The sequence below is a fragment of the Hibiscus syriacus genome, unplaced genomic scaffold, assembly GCF_006381635.1.
Source record: "Hibiscus syriacus cultivar Baekdansim isolate YM2019G1 unplaced genomic scaffold, ASM638163v2 tig00110597_pilon, whole genome shotgun sequence".
NCBI classification, from domain to species: Eukaryota; Viridiplantae; Streptophyta; class Magnoliopsida; order Malvales; family Malvaceae; genus Hibiscus; species Hibiscus syriacus.
Window position 1 is genome coordinate 2,506,085 of NW_024062795.1, and position 18,734 is coordinate 2,524,818.

The 18,734-nt window shown below is 32.1% G+C and overlaps 2 protein-coding genes across 4 annotated transcripts; both read left to right on the top strand.

Moving 5' to 3' along the window:
* Positions 1–412: 412 nt before the first annotated feature.
* Positions 413–1,250, top strand: LOC120133980 (zinc finger protein ZAT10-like). 3 transcript variants are annotated; one of them, XM_039150463.1, is made up of 2 exons: positions 415–903; positions 1,009–1,250. In XM_039150463.1, the coding sequence occupies exons 1-2, from the start codon at positions 464–466 to the stop codon at positions 1,241–1,243; spliced, it is 675 nt and encodes a 224-aa protein (XP_039006394.1). In that variant the 5' UTR covers positions 415–463; the 3' UTR covers positions 1,244–1,250. The 3 variants fall into 3 exon arrangements, with proteins under 3 accessions (XP_039006393.1, XP_039006394.1, XP_039006395.1); XM_039150464.1 differs by having other exon boundaries at positions 1,015–1,250; XM_039150462.1 differs by having other exon boundaries at positions 413–1,250.
* Positions 1,251–13,672: 12,422 nt separating this feature from the next.
* On the top strand, positions 13,673–17,187 carry LOC120133941 (BTB/POZ domain-containing protein NPY2-like). The gene is made up of 4 exons (XM_039150430.1): positions 13,673–13,799; positions 15,092–15,161; positions 15,299–16,465; positions 16,563–17,187. The coding sequence occupies exons 1-4, from the start codon at positions 13,738–13,740 to the stop codon at positions 17,121–17,123; spliced, it is 1,860 nt and encodes a 619-aa protein (XP_039006361.1). The 5' UTR covers positions 13,673–13,737; the 3' UTR covers positions 17,124–17,187.
* The last annotated feature ends 1,547 nt before the right edge of the window (positions 17,188–18,734 follow it).

The following is an 18,734-nucleotide window of genomic DNA, read 5'->3' on the forward strand; positions in this document are numbered from 1 at the left end:
ATTTCAAAAAAATAATCAATACTTTATGTGACATTTTAAAAAAGAATTGTTTAAATTTTTATTCAAATAATCTGAAATAATTATAATATAATAGATATTTTGATGTTTTAAAAATAGTGAATATAAATATTAGACACATTCATTTACTATTGAATACATTTAATAAGTTTATAAGAAATTGAATTTTAATTGAATGTCAAAATTGGTTGAGATCAATTTTGATCAAAGGAGTCGTGGTGCGCACGCATCAACAGCAAAAAGCTCAAGCGGCTTGGTTTACCTCTTCTAAATGGTTAAATAGTAGCATTGAATTGACTTGGAAGCAGTCATAAAAAAGGTGTGGAAGAATCTAAAGGCCACTTCAGTTGTTAGCTACCACCTCTCTATATATACATACCTCCCCACCATTTTCACTCAACTCTCCCACAATTACAAACCATCCTCTTTTGAAGAACTAGCATACATGGCTCTCGAAGCTCTGAATACTCCTACCATGGCTGCCCCTTTCATCAACAAATACGACGACATCGACATCGACACCTGGAAGAAAGGAAAACGTTCCAAACGCCAACGCAGCGACTCTCCTGCCGACGTTGATGCTGAAATCCAACCCACCGCCGAAGAAGAGTATCTCGCTCTCTGTCTCATCATGCTCGCTCGCGGCCGCTCTGCCGCTGATCATGATCCTCTTCAGCCTACGTCTTCATCATCACCGCCTCCGCCGCCGCCGACTTTGAAGTTGTCGTACAAGTGCAGCGTTTGCGACAAGGCTTTCAATTCTCATCAAGCTCTGGGTGGGCATAAAGCCAGTCACCGCAAACCCTCCACCGATGCGGCTGCTACCACTAACGTTGATAATCCATCAACAACAACCACCACCAGCGGGACTAACGGTAGCGGTAGGTCTCATGAGTGCTCCATCTGCCACAAGAGTTTCCCTACAGGCCAAGCCTTGGGAGGCCACAAACGCTGCCACTACGAAGGTGGCACCACCAACAATAACAAGACCGGTAGCGTTAGCGTCAGTGGGGTGACGTCATCAGACGGCGGCGTGTTGAGCCAAAGCCATCGTGTCCCCGACTTTGACTTCGACCTAAACTTACCCGCTTTACCGGAGTTCTGCGGGGAAAACAAAGAAGGAAGATTCGGTCAAATATACGGAGAAGAAGAGGTTGAAAGTCCATTGCCGACAAAGAAACCACGTTTCTCCATTGCCGAAAAAAATCAAATTGATTTATCTTAATTTAATTGTTTTCTGGGATTTGTATTTTGGATGAATTTGTTATGTACAGTGAATTTGTTCATCGTTGATGAACTATGATCTTTGTAGTCAGACGCTGCCAATTCATTGGTTCATTCTTTATATATGTATAAAATAATTTCCGAAACATGCATTTATGAATTTAGATACGAATGAATGTTTTAGATAACTTAGCCGTGTGAACACAGCGAAGAGACAGCAGGCAGCCACGGCGGTGGTGTTTTTGGGAAGGAAAACCGGTTGCTGTTAAGGAAGATGTGGTTCAGGGTTGAGCCTATCATGATTCGACCCCATCTCCCCCGTGTGGTTTAATGGTTTTAATGCACATGTTGGCACGATCAACGGACCATGATGATGCCCATCATCCTCGTAATAATAATAATATTAAATATTAATAGCCTTATTTTGGGCACTACCTGTTGCGTGCCTGGGGAGATATTCGTGACAACCTATATACCCCTCTATTCAAATTGATCAACTCTAGGATTAGCTTTGAAAATTCAGATAAGTACAACCTCCTTATTATACAGAGGAAATTACTTGTAAGTTATTTCAAATAGGAGAGAAAGCAAAATATGGGTTATTTCATTGGTTTGTAACACTTTAAAAGAAAAAGTCACATTGTGTGTCATCCATCTTTTCCTTGTTACTTTCCTCTTCATTTTCTTACCTTTTTTTCCTCCACAAAACGCTGCCGTAAAAAAGATTACAACTTAAGGAATTTTCCTAAAATGGCCAACGCAAACATTCAAGCTACGTTACTTTGGAGTAGGGGTGTGCAAATGCGGGTATCCGGATTTGCGTGTACTCGATACCTGGTTTTTTATTTTTATTTTTAAATTATTAATTTTAAAAAATATTTTCATAAATTTAATGTTCGAAACTTCGAATTACATACTCTAATATTCGAACATAAAATTTAAAAGTTCGAAATACACAATCTAATAATCCATAATATAAATAATTCATTATATTTTATATAATTATATATATATATATATAAAAAAAAACTAATCGGGTAACCGGGTATCTGGAAAAACTAGATTTTGTGACCCGGGCTCGACCCGGTCGGGTAATTTTTTTTAGAGAATTACCCGGTTTTTTAGGTCCGGGTCGACGGGTCGGATAATTTTGCACACCCCTACTTTAGAGGGTTTGTTTGTCCTTCTCCACGTAAAATAATTTAGGAAAAAGTTATATCTCTAGTAACTCATTATTTATTTTGTTCTGTTTTGATTATCAAACTATTTTTTCTGAAGATCGTATTTAACATTTGATTTTAATTTTATTTTGACTACTCGTTGTTAAAAAAATAATGTGATGTATTGATGGTGACATATTACCATAAGGTAATACCACATCAAGTTGAAAAAAAATCATTTTAATAATTATGTTAATTTTTCAACGGTGAATGCTCAAAATGAAATCAAAATACAACATTAAGTATGATTTTGGAAAAAAATAGTTAAGTAACCAAAACAAAACAAAAATTATAGCTGGGATACTAGATGTGAGTTTACCCAAATGCTTTGTTCATACGTCCTGTTAAGTACTCCTACGCTATCCACTGCTGAGTATATTTCCATCGATCTCGAATTTATCGAGTCCGAGATTTAACTCAGTTATGGTTTCAAAATGGTAAACAACGTATAAAAAAATATAAGATAGTTTCAATGTTCTTTGCTTGCGGGAGGAAAGTAAGACCCAGAGAGTTTATCATGTGTAAAATGTTTGTTTGATCGTATCAGAATTTCATTTATAAAAATACGATATATCTTATCACTATAATATTATTCGTAAATTAAATTTTATTTAAGAGTCTTATAATATTTTATCCTCACCCAGTTATCAATAATTATATGGGTGGCATGACAGCTATAGTAAATTCGTATATATTATTGTAATTGCAGACTGCAACCAAAGTCTATACAAGTCTTTATATATTATTGTAACTTCCAACCACCAAAAAAATATATAAAAAAATATATAAATCTAAGACTATAATATATATAAATTACATCAATACTTCAATTCATACATACCAATCAAATTACTGGCATTATTTTTAATTTAATATGAAGTGATTTAAACTAATTCGATCTATAATTAATCTGATCCAATTATAATTATGTAAGTATAACTTTGGTTTTCTTATAAACTGTATGTGGTCTCAGCGTGTATCTCCCCATATCTAACATCTGTTTATTGCCAAAAAAAAAAAAGAATTATTAAAGAATTAGCAGCCCCATAGTGTTTGTAGTTTGGCATGGTAGCTATGAAGTTGAAGGAAGCAGGTGCGTCGGATGCTTGTTGTTGTTTTGATCTGAAATGCTGCATTTTGCAAATTGCCCTAATTTATTTGCAAGTGGCATCTGTAAGTTGTTTAGGTCGGTTTTGGACAAGTTTTAGCATCTTCTTTTCGTCACTACTATATCCGACTATTTACGTTTGTGTGTGTTGACTGTTGACCAACAGGTTTTTACTAATTTATTTTTTTAATTAATCATTTTTATCGTGTTAAAATTTTCAGAAAATGTACCCATCATATTGACTTACACACAATTTTCATTTCTTATTTTAGGAAGGGATACATTTATAAACTTTCAGGGGACGAAAATTGATTTTTAATAGAAAAAATATTAAAAAATTTAAAATATATGATAATTTTAAATTTTTATAGGACGATTATCCCTATCACTCAATCCATCGATGGTCATAGTTAAATGACATGTGTCAAATATATATATATATATATATATATATATTAAAAATTATTTTAAAAAATAACTGAAAATAATCTTTTTTTTAAACTATCTTCAATTTTTTCCAAAAACTCAAAAACATCCTAAATGCACCTGTTCACCGCTAATCACATGACTTCAATTCGTATTATTTCTTCAAGGAATCTTGCTTCAATTTTGATAATTTTTTAATTTCTTAAACAATTTAATCTTGTGAACCTCATAGTCGGGGACAATCCCATTGTACATATTTATTCTTTGATGGTATAACAGCCGATGGTTTCACTTCTTCCATCTGCAAATGAGAGAACAAAGCATGGGAAGCATATAATATTTGGATGACAAGTTATTTCTTCACACCAGTAATTTAAGTGGTAATTTCATCTGCAAAATTATAAATGAAACGGGGGGGGGGGAACAAATAGATAAAAATAAACGAAATTGCCCTAGGCAAATATCAATCAATCGTATTTTAATGATAAATTTGAGAACAATGTTAGGGATTTGGGTATTAGGGTTAAGGATTTAAGTTTAGGGATTTATGGAATGAAAAATTATCAACAATGACCGTCAATGGATGTGTGGTCATTTGACGACCGAAAAAATGACCGATGATGGTCGGCAACGAGTAATAACTGGATTAGAAGGAAGGATTCTAAATTTTCGACTTTTTTATCATTTGAGAAAAAAATATGATTTTTTTAAATTAATAATATTTAAGTTTTTCTTTACGCAATAAAATTTTCAAAAAAAATATAAATATCGTTAAGACATGGACACCAATATAACAAAAAAAAACGTTAAACACTATGGCCCTCGTTCTTTTCATTAAGCCTGCTTTTGTTAAAAATGTGGGCATCGGTATTTTCAACCAACCAAAGAAATTCAGATTAGGGTGGTGTTGGAATGTGGCCCATTCTGTCACTGAATCAAAACCCATAAGGAATCATAAAGGCCCAAAATCTAAAAGTAAAAAGAGGGCATCCATCAAGTTTATAAACTAAAATTAGTATAAAATATTATCATTAATGCACCCTCACGATATAAGTTTATATGTTTTTACTGGATCGTATTAAAACACACATTTCATTAACTAATGTATTATTTTTAAAAATATTTAAAAAATTATTATTATATTTTTTATTAATAACTTGTAAATTAGCTATACGAATATATATATATATATATATCCTATTTGAAAACATTACTACAAGAATTGATGGATCTTTAAATAACACATTATAGTTCTTCAAATGAATGTATTTATTTCTACTGCATCATATATAAAACGCCAATCAAAAAATAGATACTGATAAATCATGTATCAATTTTTAATTATGGTTCTAATTAATTGTTGAATTAATTATACAATTTAATATTTATACTAATTGATTCTAATTATAACTTTTGTTCTAGTTCTTTTTTAATAGTTAATTATAATTATAAAGCAGTATTTGTATAGAATTTTTTTAGTAATGGACAAGGTACACACTTGATGAATCTAAGGAAGGCGGCTGGGAGCGACCGCCCTTAAAAATTTTAATTTTTTTTTTATAGATTTTAGATTTTTTTTCTTTGTATTTTTTATTGATAAGTTGTTTTGTCCCCCTAAATTTTTCTAAGTTTGTCATATCCTAAAATTTTATAAATTCGCCTCCTAACATAAAATTTTGTATTTGTCCATGTACACACCTTACAGATGCAGCTACTCGAACTCAAAATCTCTAAAAAGAATAATACTCTCTTTTATCACTGAGGTCGCTAGCTTGATTTAATACTAACTCGTACAATTAATGATTATAAAAACTTATCCTTAGTGTGAATTGTTGCAACTTCAAAAATTATATACTAATAAAACAACTTATGAAATAGGTAAAGTGTTACTGTGGCCCATGAATTGGCTTCTTGGGCGTTACGATCTAATTATTCGTTATATTTTGACTCGGTTTGTCTCGAGATTATTGTTACGGTTGTATCGAATAACATTGGTTTCATGTAATATATGTTTGGGTACTCTTTTCCCCTGTTAGGTTTAGAGGAGTTTTTAATAAGACTCATTTCTTTTGTCAAAAAAATAAACAATTATCGGCAAACAAATAAACATGATCAAAAAAGGAAAACTATGGACAGTGGAGAATAATTACACTAATATGAAGGAAGAAAATATAATAGCATTTTTGGGTACTCGATTCTCTGGATAGCATATTTGTTGGATCGTAACCTGGCCTGTTAAGTCCTGGTACCCGAATTTTCGAGTCACGGGTACCCGATAAATATATTTTTATTTTTTTAATTTATTTTTTTAAAATATCACATAGAAAATACAAAAAATTTAAAAGTTCATAATACATACAATTTATACAAAAAAATTAGTGATTTGAAATTAGTTTTAAGAATAAAATTTGAATATATATATATATATATATATATTAAAGTTTATTTCCAAAAGAAAACATTAAAATATTAATATCGATCGCGATTTTTTCTTTTGAATTTCATATTGACAAATTAATAAAAAGAAAATTTAAAATTAACATAAAAGTACATAATACAAACCTAAAAAGAATTTAAAGATTTAAATTTTGTTTCAAGGTAAAAATATCAATGAACATAAAATTAAAATATAATTTAAACTAATATATATATATATATATATATATATATATATATATTAAAACTATCAGATCGAGTCGGGTACCCGATTTTTTTAGGTTTGGGTCAACATGTTAATGGGCTGGGTCAACCAGGTCAAGTATTTTCGAACATTCCCGTTAGTATCTATTTATAAGGATAGATGTTTAATTACAAAGGAAATTAAATAAAGTAAAAATATATTTTAATAAAGTTCTATACTTTTAACCAAACTAGGCTTATTACTTTCTTAATTAAATTGTATCACTTTGAATTCGAGTCAAACTTTAATAGTATAAATCTTTTCTATAATGATTGGTTATATTATTATTTGAAAAAACTAATGATAAAATTTAAATAATTTATCGATTGAGTTTAATTAAATTAATAAAATTATTAATTATATATATATAATTAAAATAAATAAATATATTTAGATATTTAATATTTTTACATTTAAAAATAAAAGAAAATCTGGATAATTTAAAAATTTTGTAAAAATGTTTTTAATGAAATTATTAATAAAAGTATGATCGGAAAATTCAGAAATGAGATTCAAAAGGGTTAGGCAGAGCGCAGACGATGTCTACTAGTAGTAGAAATAGGCAGTAGGATTGGACCACCATTAATAAAGTTCACGTTAGAAGTACAAAAATTTATATTGGATCATCGATTGGCAAAATCATGTGCCGAAACTTGGGTCCCTTCACAGAACCCTCTGATTTGGATTTCATACAATGATTTTTTGATATTAAACGCTCGTATTTTTACATATATTATGCTTAAACTTAAAATTTCAAGAAATAATAAAAATTTTGTAATTATTAAAGTAATTTTGTTCGTGTGATTTTAATTATAAAAGATATCTTTTATAGTTAGTTAGATTGGAGATCACCACTGGTTGGCTAGTACAAACTCAATTCTAAGTGGACGAAGAAGCATGTGTGAGGTTTGACAGATTGTGGTGGAGTACTGTGGGATTTACAAAAAGTAAAGGTGTTTGTTGGGTTCTGAATACAGAGATCTGGGGATGTATGAGAAATATGGATATGAACTATTATAGTAGAAACGACTAGTAAAACGTTATAGCTTTCCTTGAACATGGTACGGCAATGGAGACTATTTCTTCAATGAATCCACACATTCTTAATTCACTTAATCCTGGCTTTGTTTAAGTTTCACTTATATCCCTCCACAAAACACGTAAAATGACTAATTTAATGTGAACTCGACCGCCAGATTTGTTAAAGCTACTACGGCAACGAACCAGCAGATGGACGCCTACTTTAGGCTTTCATTCTTTCTTTATGTAATTCAAATAATTATTATTTTTTAAATCTATAAAGGGTTAAAAATGTCATAAATTTTTTAATTGATATTTAAATAAAATAAGTGAGACATGATGGTGTTATAATTTGACTTGTAAAAGTGTGTGTATATATGACATTTCATTGTCGATGCTTAATTTCTGATGAAAACCTTTAAAATGAGGTAATATGTAGTAAATTGCCTACATTAATATATTTAATTTGACTACTCTGTATAGTTATTATTTCAATCTATTACAAATTATGAAAAAAATATTATTCATTTTAATATTTTATTTTAATTACTATACCATATTAAATTTATTGTTTCATATTATCAAAAAATAACGTATACTAATACTACAACACATTATATAAAATTCAAACAAAAATAATGATTATTTTGATTAATCTTTATAGTAATTACTACACTCTATTACAAATTACAACAGAATATTATTCAATACAATATTTTATCGTAATTGCTAAAATTGTTAAATTTAATTGTTCTATATTACCAAAGTTTCATAATTATTATTACACATTATATAAAAACCAAATTAGAAAAAAATTTAATTTGATTAATTTAAAATTCAAAAGTATAAAAAATAAAATAAAATATACAATGTATGGATAACACAAGAATTAAATATTCGAATTAGTCAAAGAATATTATTAAAAGGGCATGCATGGGGTCATCATGTCAACATGCTAACAACTAATTATGAGTCTTTCATAATAATGTCGAATACTATAAGGGTGCGTTTGGTTCACGGAATATAAGATTACCAGTGAGAATAAAAGATTACTAGGGAATAGGATTACTGAGAATATTGTATTTTGTGTTTGGTTGGTTTATCAGGAATGTAAGATTACCGTGTTTGGTTAAAGGAATAAAATATTATTGGAATGCATATTTAACCAAATTGTCCTTATTATATATTTGTATAATATTACAAATTGTAAAATATTTATATATTTTCTTTAAAAAAATTAAATTCATAATATTTATATAATTTTTTTTACAAAATTAAAAATATAAAAAAGGTTTAATGAAAGGGTAAATTTTTTTAACCCTTGAACTTCATATAAAATTTTAATTATAGACTTTTTTTGTAAATCTAAAATAATTTAAGGATAAATTTGTAATTTAACCTTCATAGAATTTTTATTATTCAATGACAGAAGAAGAAGGATATTTTTGAAAAAAAATAAAAATTTAAGCATTTTAGTCCAAACGCAGATAATGTTACAATACCTAAGAGAATGGAGGTAATGACATTCCCGGTAATATATCCCAAAAAATCTACTATTGGTAATAAAATATTACCTGGAATGAGATTCCCGACCAACCAAACATGAAAATATGGGACAATCCTTGAACCAAACACCTCCTAAGTATTACAAATACTTAAACGCAGACATAGGATCTTAAATTCCATGCTTGTTTATATTGTGTTGGGTTTATATCTTAATAAAAAAATATTATTTCATAAATACTTTAAAAATGTTTGTCATCATCTTATTATGAATTATTATTTAATATATTAAATAATTGAACTTGTTAATTTCACAAGCAGGATTAAAGAATTATTATTTATTTTTGTTTGGTATTCTTTAAAAAACAAACAAATGAGATATATAATAATTTCTTAATTTTTTATATTGAATTAAAAACAACATTATTAGTCTGATAAATAAATATCACATATACAAAAAGATTGAACGAGTTTTTCACTTTTTTTTTAATTAATCACTGATATTCGATCTATTGACCAACTAGTCCAGATCGGGTACTGCAGAAGTAATGACGACCCTTTCAACCCAGTTTGCTTTATTCGCAAACGTTAGGATTCAAACCATGAATTTATTTTAATTTTAGCATACATATTCTATTAAACATGTATTTTAAAAAAAATTAATAAAATATTAAATAAATAATAATAATCAATTGTTTGATATACAGTTTAGCTTCCCAACAAACGAAATAGATAGATCGAACAGCAATTGCGATAATTATAAGTGCGACTATCCATTTGTACAAATATAAAACGCATAACGAATAACATCTATTATTGCATACTCTATCAAACATATTTTAAAGTAAATATATAAATAAAAAATAGAAATAATATGTGATTTTATCATCTGATCTCTAACATATCGAACATATCTTTAGACACATAAGTGTAATGTACAATAACCCGTGACATTATCATCCAATTTCCAATTCCACACGGAACCATGAAAAAGCAACAAAAAGAGAAAACGAAAAGATAGTTTAAATGTGACTAAACTAGTTACAATACAATACCTTTTTTTGACATCGTACCCAATAGTTAATCAAACAAACATAGTATATTTTTTAAAATATATATATATAAACAAGTCAATGATGGATGGATCTATGCATGTGCCGTATGGCATGATGCATGGAAACAAAAAACCAGAAATGGTTGGCATGATTAAGCAAATTGGATTGTAAAGTTTTAAGGCATGCATGTGATGTGCATTTGCGTTAGTCGTGGACCAAGTAATCCCTTTTACTAATATTATTTTCCCTTAACGTATAGTACACTAATTAATGAGTTGTATTAGTCGTAGCTTTAGATCATAATGTATATGTTTTGTATTTCCCTTTGTCCCCCATAAGATCCTTTTATGTAAGATTTTTAACACATAATAGGCTCGCATTCATCCTCTTGCTCCAATGACAAACCTTTTGGGATTTTATCTTTATTTTATGTTCAAATTTTGACAAACGAGTTATATATATATATATATATATATATATGATCCTATTACACAATGTAAAACTCTTTTAGTTTTACATAGATTTAGGAACCGTTGGATGAGTGAAAATAGACAGCTCAGATTAATAATAGGAAACGAGAATATATTAAATGAAAAAAAAAAGAGTTAATTTCAGTCATATATTTTCACTCATATAACGATTCTAAATCTGTATAAAACTAAAAGAGTTTTGCATTGTGTAGGTGGATAATATGACATGGAAAAAAAGAAACTAAATGTGGGCAAACTATGAATAAAAAGATATTCATTGAAAAAAATAATTTCATCAATCTATTTTCACTAATCCAATAATCATAACCAAAAGATAAATAGATTTGGGTCAAATTTTTGTGGGGTTTGGCCAATGTGGGCAAACAAATCAATCAAATTTGTAAAAGCATGTGGTGGTCAAAGTTAGAGAGATTTGGGACCTATTTTTCTACATATGCTCATTTGCTACACAATTTTATTCCCTTCTAGGTAATTCATGTTCAAAGAATTAAATTTTTTATAAATTTTTTATCAATTTAAATGAAAAATATTACTTCAATTTTAACGTGAAATATATTTAAAATATAAAGGTTATTTTTTTAACAAAAATTGTATTCATTACCTAGACGATTTGGATTTGAGATCAGGGATGGTAAGAGGTTAGATTGAATAAAAATTTTAGTTGATTTAACCCGACCCGATAAGCATATCCCTTTCACTCGAATCTGACCAGAATTCAATGAGATCTCATCCAATCCGAAATCCTACCCGAATTTAGTGATAAAAATCTGCATATGATCTAATTCCACTTGATACAAATATATATAAAATTCTTTTATTTGGTAACTTCGAGACCTAATTGAATATATATATATATATATTTATATACTATGCTAAAAGATTTTTCACCTTAAATTTGAACCGAATCGATTTCATCCTTTATAAAAACCTATTTGTCCCAAATTGATTTTTTTTAAAATTAAGCCTATTGAATTGAATACAAATTTATCAAATTCGAATCAAATTACTATCATATATAAGACATGTGAAAAAATATGCATATTTTTAAATCGTGTCATATCCAAACTCTTCATACAATAACCATACATTTGTTCTAAATATGCATCATGTTAGATCCAATATGAAATTTAATGCCAAGATTTCTTTAGATCAATGGAGTGATCTAATTGATATAATACTAACTTCAATCAAACAATTTCATAATTTAAGGACTAATTTAAAATTCGAACGATAGTTTGAAGATGTCAGGTTGAATTAACCCTTTGATGTTAAAAATTAGGCAGATCTTCTCATCGGAATCCTACCCAACCACATAAATGACTTTTGGTAAAAATTATGCCTATGAAGATTGGTTAAATTAAAAAGAAGACAAGGAATCAAGTGCTTGTTAAGAAAGTCTTAAACCCAAATATTTTTAATATACGAGACGATCTAGCTCTAGGGTTTATATTTATTATATGCAGTGTGATACAGTCAGCAACATGTGTGGGATTTTCACACAGATACCTCTCCAAAGCTTTTACTTTTGTAGGGAAGTGTTCAACTGGGTAATATGAAAATGTTCTAAGTCCAATTTTATATTGAGCCATGCTGCCTTCTTTGTTGATTTTGCTCGGAAAAATCATGATCTGATTTGAATGGAAGCCTGGCAAGGCAACAAGAAAGCCGAGTGTCAGCCTTTTGGCGTGCTTTACTGAGCTTACATGTTGAGTGTGTTAATGCTTGCTCTTTCTCCCAAAAACCCAGTGAAACTAAGCTACTTTCTTCACCCATATTGATAAAGAGAAAATACCTGAAGTTAAAGTTTTTTTCGGTTCGTGTGTAAATCTGCCAACTTCTTTGGCTTTTTTCTTCAAAACTGAATCTTGTTTGAATGTTGTTCCTTCTACAGTTTATGGGTTTCGTGTGTAAATTTCATTACTTCCTGTATTTGACACAAGTTCCTTGCAATGGTTGTGTAAATTCCTTGGTAATTTCCCATTCCTGTGGCGGTGGTGGGGTGTTTCAGATTTTTTTTCTAACAGAAAAAATAAATAATCTGATACCGAGTGTTGGAATTTTGGTTATTTAATTAGATTTCCGTGATATGTTCTGGTAGATTCCTCAGATTTCAGTTCCAATTTGTGAATTGATATTTATTGTTGTTGTTGGTAGTTGATATTTGATGGTTCATTACTATAACACCTTTTTATAATTTTTGTTATCCTTTTTCATTGATTCCCATACTCTGAAAGAATTATAATAATAATAATAAAGGTAGATGCTTGTTGTCTACCGTTTTGGTGGTTTCTTCAACTGATACCAAGATGCTGTTTTCCATTGCAGGATATTAGTATACGTCAATTTTGGAACGTGAAGCTTTAAGGGGCCTGGTGATATGAATCTCTTATATATCATTTTAGAAAAGGGGGAAACAGAGGAACAGAGGAACCAGTGAGAAATAAAGAAATAGGGGGGAGTGGAGGTGAAGCAGATTGGTGCTTGTGATAGTCTGTAGTTTTGGGAATTATTTTAGTGTAAAGAGTCTGTTGTTTATGTCTCCTGAGCTGACCGAGTGCTCCCGGACTCGGTGGGCTTTGCCGTCAACAAAAGAAACAAATCTTCCTTGGCTCTCTTGCCTTTCAAGAGAACCTTTTTTTTAAATTATTACTCAAAATCCCACCACCATTTCTCCAGTTTTCTATTTCTCTCTCTTATTCAGATCGCTGTCAAGATTGGTCTTTCTCTTTCGTAGCATATATCCTTCCCTTTCTCTGGATCTGCCTTTAGTCTGTAGAGTCACCGAAAGCTGATTGAATTCGGAAAGCTTGGTCCCCACAGTTGGGGTATTGGTTACTGCTTCTGGCAAGTTTTTCCTTGAGTCGGTGTTATGTTTCATTGGTTATGTGAGTAGCTGAGTGTGTGGTATTTGATTTACTTGCAATCCGATCGAGTAGCTAGGAATATTGTTTTTGAGGTTTAAGAGAGGGGAAGGGTTCTTTTGTTTGTCAATATGAAGTTTATGAAGCTTGGATCGAAGCCAGATACCTTTCAGAGCGATGGGAACAATGTGAGGTAAGATCTCTTGGACCCTTATTTGCAATTTATCATTTGTGTTTTTTCTCCCTTAATAATTGAAAATGAAAAAAAAAAACTAAAACTAAAAATTATGTCCACTATGTTGTTCAATCCATTGACTCTTGCATAAGACCATTAAGTGATAATCCCTTGCCTTAGTCAATTATTGTTGTTCTTTTCAACTGCATACTCGGAAATCCGACAATTGAGGTAACTTTGCCTCTTTGGTCTATGCTTAAATTAGGAGTCTTCTTGGGACTATAGTGAAATTTTTGTCCTTTTCTAGATGCTGTAGAGTGTTTGATGTGTGATTCGCGGCTTTTGTAGGCCATTGGTTTGTTATGCTCCTCTTAGCGCCGCCATACTTTCCTGCTTAGAATTTTTGTTTCGGTTTGGGGCGCTATTAGAAAAAAAATGCAAATCCCCTATCATATCATCTCATCATTCAAGTGTTTTCTATCCGAAGTGGTGGATATCCTTGGAAATCTGGCTATTCTTCTTTGGTTTTGACCTTTGATCTTCCATTTTCAATTAAATCCTCTATGGTTCCTGTTTATGTTATACTTTATGGCCTTCAGCATATTCGGGTCATACTAACTCTGATTGTGCGTTATGAATCCAAATTCATGATCCTTGAGATCCAATAATAGGTAGTTTAACTTCTGCTTATGAAGATACAAAGAATCTTCCACTTTCGGTTCATTATAATCATATTCTTTCTAGTCGGATACAGTAATGTGTTCTACCCTGAATTTGTTAAAGCGATAGCATACTCAGAAATGCTGGATGAGGTTCAAAAATAAATTAATCATAACAATATCCGGTTAAAATTTGATGGGACTGCCCCTTCTTAGGACACTAATCTTGCCATGATTAAATCTGAATTCTATTTCTCCATGTACTATTCAGATGTGATAATGTATTGATGTCAATTTTATTATTGTATACTACTTCCATAAAGTATTTGTTTCATGTTCTACAGCTCTAGGCTTATAAATATCTTCGATGTGTTAAATTCATCTCGTAAATCGTCACTTTGTAGCCTATACATCAGAGCACTACGGACATCACATGTATTCGTTTTGCAGCTTAATGCGAATGTAAATTAGATAGATATACCACAGACTGGTGTTTGATTTCTGGTGTAGGTCACTGTGTTGGGCGAATTTAAATGATTTTTGGGTATTATAAATGAGAAAATCCAAGTATAGTGGAGTTCATTTTTTGTCTGTCTGGCCTGTGAACATTTATTTAAGTTCCGATGTTTTAAAACTTAATCTCCACGCCAGGTACGTGGCAAGCGAGCTGGCAACCGACGTAACTGTCATTGTAGGGGATGTTATGTTTCACCTGCACAAGGTATGCATTTTCTTCCTGTTTACGTAAATTTCCATTTATGGTCAAGCATCATCGTTGAGCATAATGTCCTTGCTAGAATGCATTACAATATTCCTTACATGAAATCCAAACTTATACCTTTATGAATATATATGCAGTTTCCTCTTCTGTCAAAAAGTGCATGCTTGCAAAAGTTGGTTGCAAGTGGTAATGAGGAAAACAATGTTGTTCGGATTTTTTACATTCCCGGAGGTCCAGCTGCCTTCGAGATATGTGCCAAATTTTGTTACGGCATGACTGTCATCCTTAATCCTTACAATGTTGTCGCTTCTCGATGTGCAGCTGAGTACTTAGGAATGCATGAGACCATTGAAAAAGGGAACCTAATTTATAAGATCGATGTCTTCCTCAACTCCAGCATCTTCCACAGCTGGAAGGATTCTATCATTGTTCTTCAGGCCACAAAATCTATGTTACCATTATCCGAGGACTTGAAGGTGGTCAGCCTTTGCATTGATGCTATAGCTACTAAGGCTTGCATTGATGTTTCCAAGGTCGATTGGTCCTACACTTATAACCGGAGGAAGCTCCCTGAGGAAAATGGGAACGATCCGAACTCTAATGGTTTCAGAAGCCGACCTGTGCCAAAGGACTGGTGGGTCGAGGATTTGTGTGAACTTGAAATAGATCTGTATAAGCGTGTCATAATGAATATTAAACTAAAAGGAATACTGTCTCACGAAGTGATCGGAGAAGCTTTGAAAGCGTATTCTTACAGAAGGTTGCCCGGTTTCAGTAAGGGCGGGATCCATTCAGGGGACGTCTTTAAGTATAGATCAACAGTTGATACAATTGTTTGGTTGTTGCCTGCAGAGAAAGGAAGTGTATCTTGCAGTTTCTTGCTGAAGTTATTGAAAGCAGCCATTGTTGCTGACTCGGGAGAAATGGCTCAGGAACAGCTACTGAGGCAAATAGGACAGCAATTGGAGGAGGCTTCTGTAAATGATCTTTTGATACGAGCAGGTGAAGAGGAAGATGTAATGTATGATGTTGTTACGGTACAGAAAATAGTGAGAGAGTTTCTGATGCAAGATCAGAATGCTGAACTCTCGGAAGAAAATGAGGTCCAGGAAATACGAAGACCTGGAATTTTAACCGATGCTTCCACGTTGATAGTGGCAAAATTGATAGATGCATACCTTACTGAAATCGCAAAGGATCCCAAGTTACCCTTGTCAAAGTTTGTAGACCTTGCTGAAATGGTGTCTTGCATCTCTCGGCCTGCTCACGATGGGATTTACCGAGCCATTGACATGTATCTCAAGGTGAGAATATTGATGAAGTCTATTCTTTAGATGTTCATCAAATTGTAATTACATTATACTTGAATAAACGTTTTAACTCTACTTGGCTTAAATGTAGGAACACCCAGGGATCAGCAAGAGTGAGAGGAGAAGAATATGCAAGCTAATGGACTGCAAGAAACTGTCAGTTGATGCATGTATGCACGCCGTGCAAAACGAGAGGCTCCCGATGCGTGTAGTTGTGCAGGTTCTGTTCTTTGAGCAGGTGAGAGCTACTGCTTCATCAGGAAGCAGCACTCCCGACTTACCTAGAGGCCTGAAGGATCTAAATATCGGATCTCATGGGAGCTCAAGGTCAGCAGCAACCAACCCGGAGGAAGATTGGGATGCAGTGGCCACAGCCGAGGAACTCAAGGCCCTGAAAGGGGAAATAGCTGCCTTGAGGATGGGCAGCGGGATAGGAAGGGGTGAAAGAAATGGGGGAGATAGCAGAAATAGCGTCGACAAAGCTGTCATTAGTAGAATGAAGGTTTTACTTAAGTCCAAGAGGATATTTTCAAAGATATGGTCAAGCAAAGGTGAAAACAGTGGTTCGGATTCATCGGAGAGTCTCGGCTCGGCCAATCTTGAAGAAGCGAAATCAACAACATCAAGAAATAGAAGGCATTCAGTTTCTTAAAGTAGAAATGTAAGGAAATCATAGTAGCTGGCTTTTTGGTGGGTTTTTCTGGGCTGTTACTAAATTCAAGAACTAGTTTCATGTTAATTTAGCAAAAATGAAAGCATGTATAGTCATGAACCAAACTTTGCTGAAACTTTACGGTGCTGTAAGGAACAAATGGTTACTGTATAATGAAGTTGTGGGATGCATCTTGAATACACATAAAAGAGCAGGCAGTCATTCATGCATGTTGCTTATATTTTAACTGGGAAAGTACAACATTTGCTACATATTAATAAGTTGATAATTAAAGGCTTCGTGTCATGGCTTGACATCGTTATGCCTTGATGCCGACATGACTATCTTATTGTGGAGCAAAGGATGACACAATATCCCACTGAGTAGATGGTACGATGTCTCCTCAAGATGAAAATCAAGGATGACTCGGTTAAAGGACACCATATCATTCGTGTGGTCGAGTTGTGGATCTTTCAAAATAATGCTGTCGTAATCATGAGATGGTATTAATGTAGGGCATCGACAACTAATAGACGCATGAACTACTATAGTCTTGGATACCCTATTGAGCAGGTGAGTCGAAGCTGGAACAGTGCACTAGAATATGCCTTGAGGCATGAGCATGATGCCTGAGTGTCCATGCCATGCGTGGGATTAACCTAGAGTGGGGCGATCGAGTATTGACCTACCAGTGATCCTACCAAGTAGTAGTATACTATCAAGCAATGTCTTCGGCTTCTGGCACATGAGAAGCAATATTTATTTGTGGACACCGTATTAGGTTCCACCATGCCATGAGGATGTGGACCTTGTTGGATGCTTGAGAATAAATGTCGAGCATGTGACTTCTTCCGAGTTAAACTATAGATGATGCGATGCGTTCCAATCATATAAGACTCTCCTTAGATTACAAATAAAAAATAAAAAATAATCTGAGATGATCAATGGATAAATAGATGAGAGAGATTAATCTTAGCTAAGAGTAGTTACAATGTCACACATGTATCTAGAGACGAACGTAAATTTTTATGTTAAGGGACGAATTTCTAAAATTTTAGGAATGAACAAACTTATAAAATTTCAAGTGTCGAAAACATATTTTTAATAGAAATTACATAGAAAAAAATCTAAAATATATGATAATTTTAAAATTTCAATAGGACAACTATCCCCATCCGCCCCTTTCAATCCAACTCTGTATGAATTATTTTGGACCAAGTATAATGGTTCATAACATTCAATATCTCAATGCTTCAGCGAGGGGGGGGGACACTTTTTGACCACTTTTTCTCTAAAAGCAATGTCAAACAAGTGAATAAACCAACATTTTCAAAAGTAATGCCAAATCTAAGTTTATGAAAGGAATGTTTCTAAGAGAACTTTTCGTCTGTACTTTAATCAGAATAATAAACATTGTTATCTATTTGGATTAACCAATGGCATTATAAATTAAAGGGGTTAAACTATGTCAAATTAAAAGCAATGACCTTTACTTTGTACTTTCCTAGGTGTCTTTGGTATCTTATTTTGCCAAGCCAAAGAAGAAAGTTAAAAGCAATGGTCATGGATCCGAACACCTTTTCGCTTTCTTAACGAAAAATTAAATGGCGA